We start from the raw sequence: 15063 nt of genomic DNA on the forward strand, positions 1-15063 counted from the left end.
CATTTTGAATTCATTTGACGAGATCCCAAGGCTTGTTGTCAGCAGGCTCAAAGACAGTTTCTTCCACCAGGCAGTCAGGATGCTTAACTCCCTCCCTGCTTTGCCACCACCAATTCCCCCCACTGGCCCCCACCATTGACTCTGGGCCCCTGACTATGCCCACGCACACACACCTATTTTTCATGTAAAATTTATGTATGCTGAAAAATGTAATGTATGCTGTATGTCGAGCATGTATAGCATATTTGACAATAAAGTTGACTTTGACCCCACGTTGAAAGCACCTGTACACAATTCCCTTACTATCATTGCATTACATACATGTGACCCATTGAGCATGTTTGGGATAGTCCACAACTATCAACAACAGTGTCCCAGTGCCAGGCCAATATCCTGTTTGTGTCCTTCACTGTGTGAAGCAAAAGGTAGTCAGAAACCCCCAAACATAGTAAAACTGGACCTTTTTTAGTAGCCGCTCATCATGCTGTCTAATCGGCATCTTGACATGTCACACCTTTTGAGGTGGATGGATTGTCTCGGCAACACAGATTTAGAAAGGTTTGTGAACAACATTTTGAGGGAAATAGGTCTTTTGTGTGCAGATAAAAGGGTTTTAGATCTTTCAGTTCAGCTCATGAAAGATCAGGAGCAAAAAACAACATATATTTTTTTTATATTTTTGTTGAGGGTAGGATGATGGTAGGATTATAGGAAGTTTGTCCAACTCCCTGCAAAACTGCAACGTCTATGTGCAGCCAGATGCGGCTTCTGTCAAAAATAGAATAGACTTGTATTTTTAGAAGAGCATGCTGTGGAGCAACCAGGGGTGTTTCCCTTAGACACGCGCGCACACACACACACACACACACACACGGTATGCTCTGCCTCACACACCACATGTCATGCACTCACCGTGGTGAGATGTCACAGCCCTGCTGCATGAAGGCTCCCAGTGAAAACCAGAGAGAGTTGAAGATGCCAAACTCATTTGGAGGTTGGTCGGCGGGGCCCGGCTCTGTGGTGCCCTCCTCTGGTTCCTCAGCATGCCACTCATATGGACTGAAGCGACTGACCTGAGACAGCACAGGAAATCAATGTATTTAATGTTAATAGTGCATCATAAAGAAAAACTACAATTCCATGAAACATTAGTTATTGTCTGCCTCATCTTTGACAAGAACGTGGCAGGAAATGGAAATGTAAGTCACATGAACGAAGGAGGATGACATAACATGATGGGATAGCGTTATTTTTGATTTGATTTAAGGTAGGAGGGGACGCGTACTTCTGAACTAAAGCAGAAAATTGAAATGAAAGAGAAATATATGACCCCACATTTCTGCACGGCGGTTAAGTGGTTAATGCCTATCCGTACCACTCACCAAAAACAGCACCACGCTGACTCCGATGTAAGCAAACACGATGCACATCCAAATCTCATATGCCAGCGGGTCCAGGAAAGAGAAGACACCTGGTTTGGACTTTTGAGGCTTCTTAATCATGATGGAGATTCCCAGAGACATGAAGGGCTTGGAGAAGTCGATCACCTCTTCCCTGACGAGAGTGATGGTAAGCGGGGCCACTGCAATTTCTGCTTTCTGCAAAGAAAATAGATCATGTTCTTAATATGCATACAAGTGTCTTTATCTGCCGTCTCCATTTTCTGCTAAAGACGAAATTAAGAGGAGAATGAGTGCAAGGACAACTGAAGGGGCAAGTAGACAAGCGGCAAAAAGAGGGCGATAAGTGGAAAAAAAATCAGGAGAAAAGGTGAGCATGATGAGGAACTTTTGCTGAATAGATGATGAAACAGCAATTATATATCAAATCAGCAGTGAAGATGCAATATTAGTGAGAGAAAAAATGTGCAATCACAAGTGGAGCCCTAAGAGGGCAATATCAGAAACAAGACAGGAAGTGGCACAGACATGCGGAAACATACAAAAACATAAAGATAAAAAGTGAATTAGAGACAAAAGCTGTAATAAATATGTTTTCCCCTTTGTGGCCTCATCAGCGAGGACATTGAGCACTTGAAACAAATCAAGCCTGCTTAGCGCTGCATCCTCAGTGTCACCTTTCCTCCATTAGCAATTCCGCAGGCCAATTAATGTCTGACGCTGCTCTGCAAAAATCTCTTCAATTTCACACCTCCTCAAAGTGCTGACTGACATTGTCTTCGAAATGTTGCAAAGCAAGCAATGCGAAATCTTAGGCTACATGTGATGTCAATAGCATAATTGGTTGCCTTGCCGAATTCTTCAGGAATTAGCGAGCCCTGTTATTGCTGGAGAAATGTGCACACAGAGCTTCGAATAAGTCGATGTACCGCATACTGGAGTGGGTTTGACTGTGTAAGCCTGAGGTGGGGTCACGATGGCATGAGGACTTAGTGTACCAGTGGAATGCCAATGTCACTGCAGCTGCAATAACTACTTGGCTGACTTTGTGGAGATTGCTATACTTTTGTTGAGTTGGCACCATGGAGCAGTCCTGGTCCCATGTGCAGTTGCTATCTTCTAAATTATCACCTCTATTGGTGCGGCAGTGGCTCAGAGCAAAGCAGGTCGTAAAATGACAATGGAGGGTTGGCGATTCAAATCCCGTTTCCTGTATCCTAGTCACTGGGATCTCCAGTGCCACCTCCACTGGATGTTTATGCATTCATTTTCTACCGCTTTTCCCTCACGAGGGTTTGCGGGGTTGCTGGAGCCTATCCCAGCTGTCTTCAGGCGAGAGGCGGGGTACACCCTGGACTGGTCGCCAGCCAATCACAGGGCACATATAGACAAACAACCATTCACACTCACATTCATACCTATGGACAATTTGGAGTCGCCAATTAACCTAGCATGTTTTTGGAATGTAGGAGGAAACCAGAGTACCCGGAGAAAACCCACGCATGCACGGGGAGAACATGCAAACTCCACACAGAGATGGCCGAGGGTGGAATTGAAACACGGTGTCCTAGCTGTGAGGTCTGCACGCAAACCACTAGACCGCCGTGCAGCCAAGCTATGAAGCAATGTAAGGAAATTCGGATTTATGCCAAAGTATTTACTTCAAAGGTGATGAAAATGACAATATTTTTAGGTAGTACTCACAGTACGTCACCATTTGTACCGTGCTGGGCATGGGTTTGGTTGTGTTCGGAGAGGCTGTTTCCATTAGTATACATAGTACCCAATTACCACCACTGAATAATGGGTGTGATTCAGGTATCTTGAAATGCACAATATAAATCCAATTCATTATTATTATTCATTTTATTATATTCAGTTAACCTTGCCGAGTATGTTGCTGGATGTGTGGTCAACAAAAGCAAATAATGGTCAGGTTCTGTCGTTCACAAACAGAGGAGAACATCATGTTCATGGCCATGTCGATATACTTGCATATTCTACTGTATGACATAAATACGATTCATTCATCCTTACCCCATAAACCAACTCTCCCACCATCCCGTTCCATATCTTCGTCTCGGGATCTCTGGCGCCGTATTTCCCATCAGGCACGATGGAGATCTTGTATTTGATTCCGATGTGTTTGGCGATCTCCGAGGCCAGATCCACGCAGTACCCCTCATATTGGTCATTGCCTTCATATAACTCCCAGTTCTTCTTCAGCATCACATAGGGACCCTCCTGCAAAAGCAGCATAAGGCGAGAAAGACACTGTTTGGAGGAGGATTATTGCACTGATGACTTTAAAATAACTGATAAACAAGAGTGATAGAACAAATGAGACACAAATAGACTCATATTGTATTTATTTCCGAGTGATGAAGTAAGCATTAATCTCATAAACATCAAAGAAATGTTAGATACACATTAAATACACAATTCTTACTACAATACATACATAGTACAGGTAAAATAATAGAATGACATGAACACATATTTGTTCTTAGTAGAAAAACACATTTTTTATTATTATTTTAAAAGAGAAAATCCATGCAAAATGAAATATTACATCAGTTCTTCTAGCTGGATGGCTTCTATGTGAAGTGTCACTGACTTATTTCAAGTCTTGATCTGCCTCCACTGGGATGTGAACCTGACTCAGTGCTACACTGATGCTGATGCTGAGAGGGAGAGATTTTCTCAAGGGGGGGGAACGTTGCTTTGAAGATGCGTTGTGAGAGGCAAAATGACTTTTGTCAGTGTACGGTTTCTAAAGATGAAAGTAACAAGTGAGCTTAATGGTTTGGTAGGTGCGCATTAAACATTAGAAATCAAGCACGCTCCCTCATACACCCACACACACGCTTGTGAGTGATGGCACATCCATCATCAGTGGTGAGATATTGTATTATGCCTGAGGCTGCTGCCCTTGTAATCCAACCGAAGCAAGCCTATTAAAAGGCTATTGAACCCCTTTTAATCAAAGACAAATCTCTGATTTATCAAGATATCAAGCTCCAACGAGCCTCAACTATGTGGGTAACACATCAGAGCATAGGATAACTATGAATTCTATTCACCAATTGGTTTAATCTTGCCAAAGTTGTACCAATAATTTTCAATAATCATTAGATATTTTTTTTGCATTTACAGTACATTTAATTGAAAATAGCAAACAAGTTTTTTATATAGCAGGTAGTGGGGGGTGCTGGAGCCTATCCCAGCTGTCTTCAGGCGAGAGGCGGGGTACACCCTGGACTGGTCGCCAACCAATCACAGGGCACATATAGACAAACAACCATTCACACTCACATTCATACCTATGGACAATTTGGAGTCGCTAATTAACCTAGCATGTTTTTTTTTTGGAATATGGGAGGAAACCGGAGTACCCGGAGAAAACTCACGCATGCACGGGGAGAACATGCAAACTCCACACAAAAATGACAGAGGGTGGGATTGAACTCAGGTCTCCTAGCTGTGAGGTCTGTACGCTAACCACCAGACAACTGTGCAACCCAGCTTTGAAACAATGCAAGGAAATTCAGATTTATGCCTAAGTATTTACTTCAAATGTGATGAAGTACTGCTCTAGTACCGCAATTTCCCTGACTTTGTGGATTATTTCGAATTAAGTGCCTTTATTACGCATGCAAATGTAGTAACAGTTTGACTTTTGGATTATTTGAAGTCTCCTTGTGATTGCATGACAGTCATTCTATGAGTCGGCTACATTGTGTGAGTGTGTACGTGTGTGTGTGTGTGCATTCACACTAGCCAAACATGCTGGACTTTAGGTGTGAAGTAAGCCCAAGCAAAGTATGTTTTGCCACGTGTGCGTACGATCTAAATTTATGATTTTAATATATTTTGCAGTTTGATCTACTTTAATTTTACCAACAAATAACTATATTGCCCTATTGTGTCAGAAAAATTATAGAAACGTTTCGCCACTAATGACATTATCAGAAACATTAGCAGGTCCCAGGGCACTCATTTCACTGACTCAACATGAATCATGAAATTAATGAACAGCAGACGTGCGTCCTCTAGATCAACACTGCCGTCCTCATAAGATGTTCAATGACCGGGAATGTCACCCGGAGAATTCCCAACCGGAGGTGGAGATCATTTAAATGTGTAACTCATATGCTGTTTGATTCAAATTAACATTCTTAATTGTGAATACATTTCATTTGGTCTCTTTAAAAATATCAAGAAACGAGACAGCGTCATGGCATAAGCAACGTCTTCTGGTTCCTCCCCCTCTATAAACTCTGGCAGAGCTCGACATACACAAACAAAAATATCTAAACTCAATATGTCCAATAAAAGTGTTTCAAGAAGAAAAAGTTCAATTTCCAACAACAATCTGGATGTGGCGTTGAACTTTGCCATTGTTTACTAGTACTAAAAAGGAAGCTGTGTTTGATCACTGTCAGAAAAACACTGCCCCTAGTGTTTTGGCAGAGAACTGCCAAAAAACGATACTCGTGTTATACTCCCAATAGCAGGGGTGCTCACACTTTTTCAGCATGCGAGCTACTTTTAAAATGACCGAGTCAAAATGATCTACCCACTACAAAAATGCAAAACATCTATTTATTCTCAAATCGTATCTTATCTTCCATGAACAGTCCGAAAATGCCGCTCCACATTTCCTTTCTTTGGTACTGCGATGGTAGAATGGCATATGAGGCAAACGCACTTCGAAAAAGACATTGTGAAAAAAAAAGTCCACCTCCCATTCCGTATGGAAGTGATATGTTTTTGCCTTTTTTACTTGGTCCAGCTCCTTCACTCATTTTAGTGACCATAAACTTTAGCGAGGGCTTAAAATCTGACGCAATTCGCCGACTAGCTTAGCACTTTGCATCGTTGTTTACGCATGAGCGGTGACCTAAAGGTCAAAATTCAGTTGTCATCTGACTGGTTGTCTTGTATGTCAATCAAGTAACGGGGATGGATGATAGGCTGACATTGTAAGTTCTGCTGCACTTAGAGACGTTGTTTGATTTGATTGGTCGCCCGAAGGGCAACATTCAGTTGTCATCTGAATGGCTGCCCTGTATATCAATCAAGTGACGGCATTGATGCTAGGATGATATTTTTTTAATGTCACGCCGCGATCGACCAGCGATCGACCAGTACCACCTCCGCGATCGACCGGTAGATCGTGATCGACTTAATGAGCACCCCTGCCCAATAGCATAACAGGATTAATACGGCACGGGATCAGTTTGGGACTACTCCTTAATAATGATGCCGTGATTAGACGGAAGAACACTGACTGGTTTCATATACAATGAAATACAAAGTAACGTTATTTCTAGAACTATTTTATACAAAATAACTTCGGTCACAAGATCTGATGAGATTGGGTCTCATTTCCTTCAATGCCACAAAATTGCTCATTTGGAATTTGCAGAAGCACACCAAAAATGTGACATCGAAAGGTGGAGGAAATGTTATCTGATTAGAAAAAAATCTAACCTTGACGATCCCGATGGCATCCAGCATTACTGGCATGACAAGAGCGCCTGCACTCAAAATATTTTTTGTACTACTCAAAAGTGTTGATCCAACAGTACATAATTAGGCATGTATATACGTATACAAAAAACAAGTATTAAATAACCACTGCTTCATAGCAATAACTTCATATTGCCTTCATTTTTAATCATTTATTCACCATTCATGTCATGATTTGATCAATTAGTGCTAACAAGGAAAACACAATCACTTTCAAATTGCCCCTCAAGTTCATCCTGTTGGAAGGTTAAGTGCTTGAAATTTGATCAGCCAAATCAGCAACACACACACACACACACACATGAATGGGAACACTGCCAGTTTCACTTTAAATTCTCCTGAAGGTTTCTTATCAGTTTGCCCCAGATGCCTTTGTCTCAGTGTGAAGGTAACGCTGATGCTGCGTGTGTGTGCGCTTGCTGCTGAGAGAACAGCATCACGCTTGTTGGTGTACTAATATCATGTCAAGAGTCATGGAAGGCCAAGTAGGAAGAGGCAAAAGGGGTCAAAAATGAGAGTAATTATCAAACTCTATAAATGGAAATCTACTGAAGAGAACGTGACATATAGAATGCGTTCATATAGAATGAGAGATTATAAGATGAAGGGGCAGATCAGAATCCAAACAGAGACGGACATGGGCAGAATGTGAATTTGAAACAGTGTGAAACTGAGATAAAGACAAAGTACGATAAAGGCGAGACGGCGAAGGGGGGAGTAACATAATGTGTAAGAACAAATGGACCAAACGGATATGAAGTAAAAAATAAAAAAGTTGGTGTGCTGAGCTTTGTAGGAGCAAATGGTTTGGGCTGATAAGACATAAAAGGTTCCCAATTGGTTCCCAAAGAGGCAGACAAGACCCGCCGTGTGTGAGCTTGTCAGGGCGCACAGATGCACACTAAGCGTCCAGTCATTCAGTCAACACTATTCCAAAAAAGCCAGACTGTCACGTAATGAGTTAGCCAACGACGTAGACATTAATCACGCTACGAGCCGTCCACTGCCATGGCCGGAGGGTCGAGCCAAACGGTCACAGCCTATTTCAGTCTGTCAGCTGGATAATAAGTCTATTCATTCCTCAATTAGTCAAATTACAGCACATAACCGTCCGCTCGCTGGTGTATCGGCCCAGTGAGTCGGTGATTGTCTCTGAGCTATTTAGACAGACAAAGAGCAAAACACTTCAACAATTTAGCTACTGTGTCGTTTTATCGTTCGGTCGAGTCAACCCAACTTAGCTTCTCCAACAGAGGACCTCGTTAGCATTGTCCTATTTTTAATTGTTAGAGGAGCTAGTTGTCATGAATATTTAGTCAATTTTTTTTATGAGCAAAAAATCGACCGTGTAGCAGAATTGTGTCCATATTTTAGCTTAGTAAATGTCAAGCAATTTAAAATGAAATCAATTAAAACATTCATTCATTTTCTACCGCTTATCCTCACGAGGGTCGCGGTGGTGCTGGAGCCTATCACAGCTGTCTTCGGGAAAGATTTGGGGTACACCTTGGACTGGTCGCCAGCCAATCACATATAGACAAACAACCATTCACACTCACATTCATACCTATGGACAATACGGAGTCGCTAATTAACCTAGCATGTTTTTGGAATGTGGGAGGAAACCGGAGTACGCGGAGAAAACCCACGCATGCACGGGGAGAACATGCAAACTCCACACAGACATGGCCGAGGGTGGAATTGAACTCTGGTTTCCTAGCTGTGTGTCCTGCGTGCTAACCACTAGACCGCCGTGCAGTCTAGACCGAACATTCATTCATTCATTCATTCATTTTGTACCGCTTTTCCTCATGAGGGTCACGGGGTTGCTGGAGCCTATCCCAGCTGACTTCGGGCAAGATTTGGGGTACACCTTGGACTGGTCGCCAATCACAATCACAGGGCACATATAGACAAACAACCATTCACACTCACATTCATACCTATGGACAATATGGAGTCGCTAATTAACCTAGCATGTTTTTGGAATGTGGGGGGAAACCGGAGTACCCGGAGAAAACCCAGAACATGCAAACTCCACACAGACATGGACGAGGGTGGAATTGAACTCTGGTTTCCTAGCTGTGTGGCCTGCAGGCTAACCACTCGCCCACCGTGCAGCCTAAACCGAACATTTCAGGAATATTACACGTGTGTACTTTGTCGCGAAACCCTGGAGCAAAGAACATATGTGGTTAACTTCTTCTTACACTTGTAACATGTTATTTTAGAGTCTGACCCATGCTGCTGTTGAACAATTCTGTCTGCGTCCTGAAATAAGTTGTAGTCTAAATCTTTCACTTGTGTAGCCTAAATTGTAGTCTACCTCCTAAATATGTCTGAAAGTCATCTGCTTAAGTATGAATATTTTCATTGAGCTCAGATGACGGAATAGTCAACGCCACGTAACAAACGAAACGGCGGAAAAATGTCTGAATTACACCCAATTTGTCGCCTCATCACAATAGTTGTACAGTAAATTGTAGACAATTCACAATTTATGTTTTGAATTTATATTTGGATCATTTTTATCTCCTGTTTATTTTGGAGTACTATCATACCTGAGCAAGGAATTTACTAAGTCCCGCAAGCGACTTAGCAGGTGAAACATGTAAATATGGTTGAACCTCAGTTAGTGTCCACCCCGTTTAGCATGTTTTTTGGTTAGTGTACAATATGGTGCGCAACTTGTCACGTTGTAAATATCCTGCATGAGTCCAGCTGTGCTCTTAATGTATTTTTAATGACAAAACATCCTTGTTAGAATCCTATTAGCTTGTCACTACACAGGAACAGGAACCAGAAGTCAGCGACATCGCTCGTCTATGTCACCGGTAGTTGATGTCGGAAATTTGGAACATATTTCAAAGTTTGGAACCTCTAGCAACATCTGTCAACATCTAAATATGAAAAAGTCCAAAAACATATTCCTTTGTTTTTCAGACAGAATTATTAAATGGCGCAGTGGGACGGAGCCTTTAGGCTGTGTTCACAACAGAAAAAGTCATTTTGGTATATCTGACTTGGATTGCACAATAAAACCGAATGTCCTTGTTTAATCAAACGTTGTTGTCAAATATTTAAATATTAAGCACATAAAATCCCAAACACAGCATTTTTACGAGCCATAAAACCAAAGCCAGAAAACAACATAAATAAGACATTGCCATGTCGTTGGCGTTTGTAATACAAACAGCAACTGCATGCGAAGCACAAAATGAAACACCACTCGACTTAACAATCGATCACCATTAGTGCACTTTACTCTTCCAGGTAGTGTTTGTGATATTTATTGTGCGGAGGCGTAAAGGCATGCATGCATGAATGATCTACATGGAGGCAGCCGGCTGAGTGTGTAAATGGGCCCATATGTCACTTTGAGTCCGTCAGTTGTGTATAAGTGATAATGCTGCTGTCTGTGTCGCATCAGTGGCTGCTGGCTATGAGCTCGAGAGGTCACTTCACATAATTGGAGGTGGGAGTGAGATTTTAAAATGTCGATCCTAATATTCAAGGTTAAATTCTGACTGTGTCACTTGTTCACCTGGCAAAACAGTACATTAAAATTTTGGCCTCGGCTTCATGTTGAGACCTTCACAGTTCCTCCACTGGGTGAGTAGATTTACAAAAAATGATGGACGACTGGTCGTGTGGTAACATGAGGCTTCCCATCAAGTTAACAGTAGTTTAGTGTACTTCATTCACATTCTTCAGCGATGAAGGAGTATAACCTCACTACTCCAACCATACATTCGTGGACCCATTGCATTTGTTACGCTTGGGATGCATACCTCCTCTATGGGGACATTCGGGGCAGAATACTGACCCCCTTTTTATAGATATACAGTACAGTAATCCCTCGTTTATTGTGGTTAATAAGTTCTAGACCCGACTGTAAAATGTGAATTTTTGCAGAGTAGGATTTTGTTTGTTTTTACTAGAGCTTTCTAGACATTGAATGACATTAAATAGTAGATAACAATAACTACAAAAGCAATCTTCACTCGCTAAATGAACTGCAAAAAAGGCCAGTAAGGATAATTCATAATGCCGCCTACAGAGAACATACTAGCTCCTTATTTCTAAAATCACAAATACTTCAACTTGCTGATATAGTTCATCTTCAAACAGCAAAAATAATGCATAAGGCTAAAAATAACCAATTAGCTAAAAATGTCATCCAATACTTCTCTACAAGAGAGGAGAAATATGATCTCAGGGAAGAACTACATTTGAAACACTTATATGCTAGGACTACGTTAAAAAGCCATAGCATTTCAGTATGTGGAATCAAACTATGGAATGGATTGAGTAAGACCTTCAAACAATGCACAACGATGAGCCAATTCAAGAAACAATACAAGCAGTTGATGTTTGCTAAATACAAGGATGAAGAGTCTTGAACCAGTCATGATGTGCTATATATATCACTATATTGACACCTACTATGGTACCCATTATGTCATTGGATGGTCATATCACCTCGTACTTTGGTACGAGGTACATTATTAAAAAAAAAAAAAAACCTTAAACTGTATTATGGAAAGCAGGAAGTGAACAAATGTAACAGTTACTGATTGTAAAAGTACCAGATGGAGGGGTAGGATTTAATAAGCTTTGCTTCTTCCTACTCCTTTTGGACATGTGGAACTGTGAACTGATTATGGGATGCACTCAATTGTAATCTGATGCATGTTCAAACGAAATAAAAACCATTACCATTACCATAGATATAATAAATGAAAACGATCAATTTAAGATATAAATATGACCTGTGCTTGTGTGCGTCACAGTAACTGTGCTCTGTGTGGAGGACAGGAAGTGAAGTTGAGAGCTTGTTGAAGGCTGTGACTGCAGCAGTATAACAGTATACAACAACCTGTTATAATTATGAAGATTATTATTAGGGTTGGGCGATATGGACCTTCACATGTATAATGATATTTTTAATTAAAATCAGTGGAGTCTTGTATAGACAGCTACAAACCTTAACCCATATAAATCAAAATACTTAAATGTAAGCTTACCTATGGTATTGTGTAGTGAGTGTCCAATCACTAGTTATGTAGTGGACCATATTATTATTGTCCCTGTTGTGAGATCATTTAAACCTACAATAAAAGCCTGTTGTTGCGGGGATCAAGTGTCTCACCTAACAATTACTATAATAATTACACCTTATGACCAATGTAGAATACAACATTCACAATTTCAATGGGGTCTTAACGCCTTATATTTGGACTTTACTTCATTTAGCCATTTTTATGCTTCAATTTGCTTCAATATGCTTAAAAAAACAGTCCGTATTCAACCACGACAAAAAAAAAAAAGAGTGAGGGAGAGATGATGGAACCGCAATGTTGCGAGGGACGACTGTACACCACAAAAAAGACAAGATATGTTCTAGCGACACTATAATGACCATATACGTATAACTAGAATGCCATTCAGTAGAGTATAGACCTCCTATGGCCAAAGCAAGAATTCACATAAAATGCAGAGCTTTAGAGACACTCGGTCTATCAGTCTTTGTGTGTCTTTCTCCATAAGGCCAGGGACTCGGGGGTGAGGTGCGTTGTGCTGCTGTGTCTTCAGTGTCGCAGCAGAGGCTTCTTCTTCATCAGAGGCTGCAAAGAGGAGGAGGTGGCTGAGCTAATGTTAGCCAAGGTCTGCTGAGGTCACCATCCACAGGGAGATATGAAGGAGGCGTGTGAGGAGTGGAACAGTGGGGTTGATGGAGTGAGAGGAGAGCAAGGGGACAGAAAATGGGAAGGAAGACATCGAAAAAGGCGTGTACAGTGATGCTCTGATACGTATGTCTTGTTTTGTTTCTGCATTTCTTTTACAACCGAATAGCAAAACACAACAACACATGGTAACAATAATACATAGGATTATTGTCATCAGTATAAACTCCACCTTTTAGCAACTACAATAATAGTAATTATAGTGTAAAAGTGCTATTCCTCACAGTGCCAATCGTAACTCAGCAATATTAGTTTGCACACTTTATATTCACAAAAAATAGTTTTCTGCATACATATTTGGTCTTTTAGTAAACATTGGCTTCATAAAAAACCTAGTTGTACCAGAGTGGATCATCATAACACACACATCAGAGTAAACATGACACAGTAAAGAGCATTTCTATGTACACAAAAAGCACATCTCCCACAAATATTGCTGTATTAATAAGCATTCATAATTCATCCACCGCACAGGTGTGGGATGTCAACATGGTGATTAGACAGCCTGAGGCGCATTTTACTGATGAGATACCGCAACGAGATCCTGTGGCCCATTCTTGTGGCATGCATCCATGACCATCACGTCATGTTGCAGTATGATAATGCACAGCCTCATGTTGCAAGGATCTGTACGCAATTCCTGGAAACATCCCAGTTCTTTACATGTCAGCCATTCAGCATGTTTGGGATGCTTTGGACGCTCAGTTACACTCCTAAGCATTTTGATATGCCACACCTGTGATGAGTTATGGATTGTCAATATTTACTAACGCAGACAATATTTGTGAGAGATAGTCCTGTTGTGTACTTTGACTTCAGTTCATGAAAAATCAGAGCAAAAAGAGTGTACAAGTACTTTTGTTTAGTGTACATTTCAGTATAATTGCACACCTGAATGCATGTGCAAAATATTTATGAAAGTTTCTTCCTATTAAGGACTTTAGTATTGTGATTCACAGCGCAAACAGGGTATCGGAGATAAGAGTCTTTGGAATTGCTTTCCCTTGCGTCAGTTTGTCTGCCAAATTGAACAGAATGCATTTAAAGGAACGGGACGGCCATCATAAATGGGCCACAGATGGGTGATGTGAAATCACTTACATGCAGATGATGTGCACAAACATATTCAATCGGCCCTCCTCTTGTCTTGGATAGTTTGGAAATATTAGATGATTATTTCATTGGCAGTGTGTTGGCATGTGAAATACATTAGAGGAGACTAACATGAGGTCGCATCTAAACGGTGATGTGAGGTCACTTTAAGATTTGCCTACTAATGAGATATTAGTATAATCAAGTGTCTCTCCCTTGTGGCCATGCTCTGAGGGCTCACTTAAATTTTTTTAGATTTTTTTTTTTTTCTCTGAGCCATGAATCAAATTTTGCCACGGGACACTTCCCCACATGGCTCCTTATTAGACCCATAAAAGAAATAAAATTCAGCCCCGGGCTAATCGTGACTGCATTTGATTCCTCTTAAAACTTGTGTAGCAGGTATTCCGTTAAAATTCATTTCATAAAATAAGTTGTACTTTGGATACTATTATTTAGGTACAAAGTAGGGAACATTACCATGATGGTCGTCACAATTACGGTCCGGTTCTCCATTGCTGAGCTGTCATTGGACAGGGAGTTTTCATTTTGCACCAAGACAAGTTTATCGATGTCGTTCCAGTAACCAATCTGAGAGGAGTGACAAAGAAGAAAACACTCAGTTAGTGTGCTTTATAGTGCAACTCATCCAGAAAACAATTACAATAAAGACAAGAGACACAAACAGTAATAAAACTAATAAGAATGCATAGAACAGAAAGTTAAAAAGTCCAACCACAAAATGTCCCCTTGGAACTGAGAATAATGAGCCAAGAACTTTCAGTAAAGCACACTGCTTTTGAAGGATCTGAACAGAGCTGCCAGGAACATTGTGCTTTTCCCTTGTTGTGAGAGTTGTGTATATTTCATCCAGTCAGAAAATATTAATAGCGAGAGTCTTAACTCATCATGATGAACGTTTCTTTTCACAGCCTTTCAAGGTCAGTAAAATGCAGTCAAAGGATGGTTGATGAAAACAACAAAAAAAAACATATAATGATAACATAAAATACATATTAATATTTGTCATGCATATTAAAATGTCATACGGCGAGGCAATCAGTATTCTGGGTCATTATTAACCCTGTCACTATAATCAATAAATCAATTAACCGCACGTTTTGCCAACCTTGATTTATTGACATGTTTGATTCCTTCTTTCTCTATACCAAACAGGCTAGATGACAGTGAGAGTTCACTCTGTGCATCTGTACACCTTAGTACATTGGTTCAATAGTGGAATGGACTGAGAGAGTGAATCTTCCTGTCAGTCATTCAGTCTCTTTGAC

The 15063-nt window shown here is 40.8% G+C and overlaps 1 protein-coding gene and 1 long non-coding RNA gene across 10 annotated transcripts in view; one reads left to right on the forward strand and one right to left on the reverse strand.

The window, feature by feature from the left end:
* Nucleotides 1-15063, forward strand: part of LOC131134948 (uncharacterized) — a 59712-nt gene that overhangs the window by 37410 nt on the left and 7239 nt on the right. The gene's annotated exons all lie outside the window — the stretch shown is intronic.
* The window catches only part of gria4a (glutamate receptor, ionotropic, AMPA 4a), a 120291-nt gene that overhangs the window by 36323 nt on the left and 68905 nt on the right, over nucleotides 1-15063 (reverse strand). For 8 of the 9 annotated variants that reach the window (XR_009131498.1, XR_009131497.1, XM_058080676.1 and 5 more), the window contains exons 10-13: nucleotides 14255-14365; nucleotides 3438-3644; nucleotides 1383-1598; nucleotides 913-1073 (exon numbers count right to left, since the gene is read on the reverse strand). Coding sequence is in view for 7 of the 9 variants with exons in the window: in XM_058080676.1 (XP_057936659.1) it covers nucleotides 913-1073; nucleotides 1383-1598; nucleotides 3438-3644; nucleotides 14255-14365 (695 nt within the window). In the remaining 2 variants the exon portion in view is untranslated. Of the gene's footprint in view, nucleotides 1-912; nucleotides 1074-1382; nucleotides 1599-3437; nucleotides 3645-3741; nucleotides 12563-14254; nucleotides 14366-15063 lie in introns of those variants that run through there. The other variant, XM_058080681.1, reaches the window with a different exon arrangement.

Source organism: Doryrhamphus excisus, chromosome 8 (assembly GCF_030265055.1).
Source record: "Doryrhamphus excisus isolate RoL2022-K1 chromosome 8, RoL_Dexc_1.0, whole genome shotgun sequence".
NCBI lineage: Eukaryota > Metazoa > Chordata > Actinopteri > Syngnathiformes > Syngnathidae > Doryrhamphus > Doryrhamphus excisus.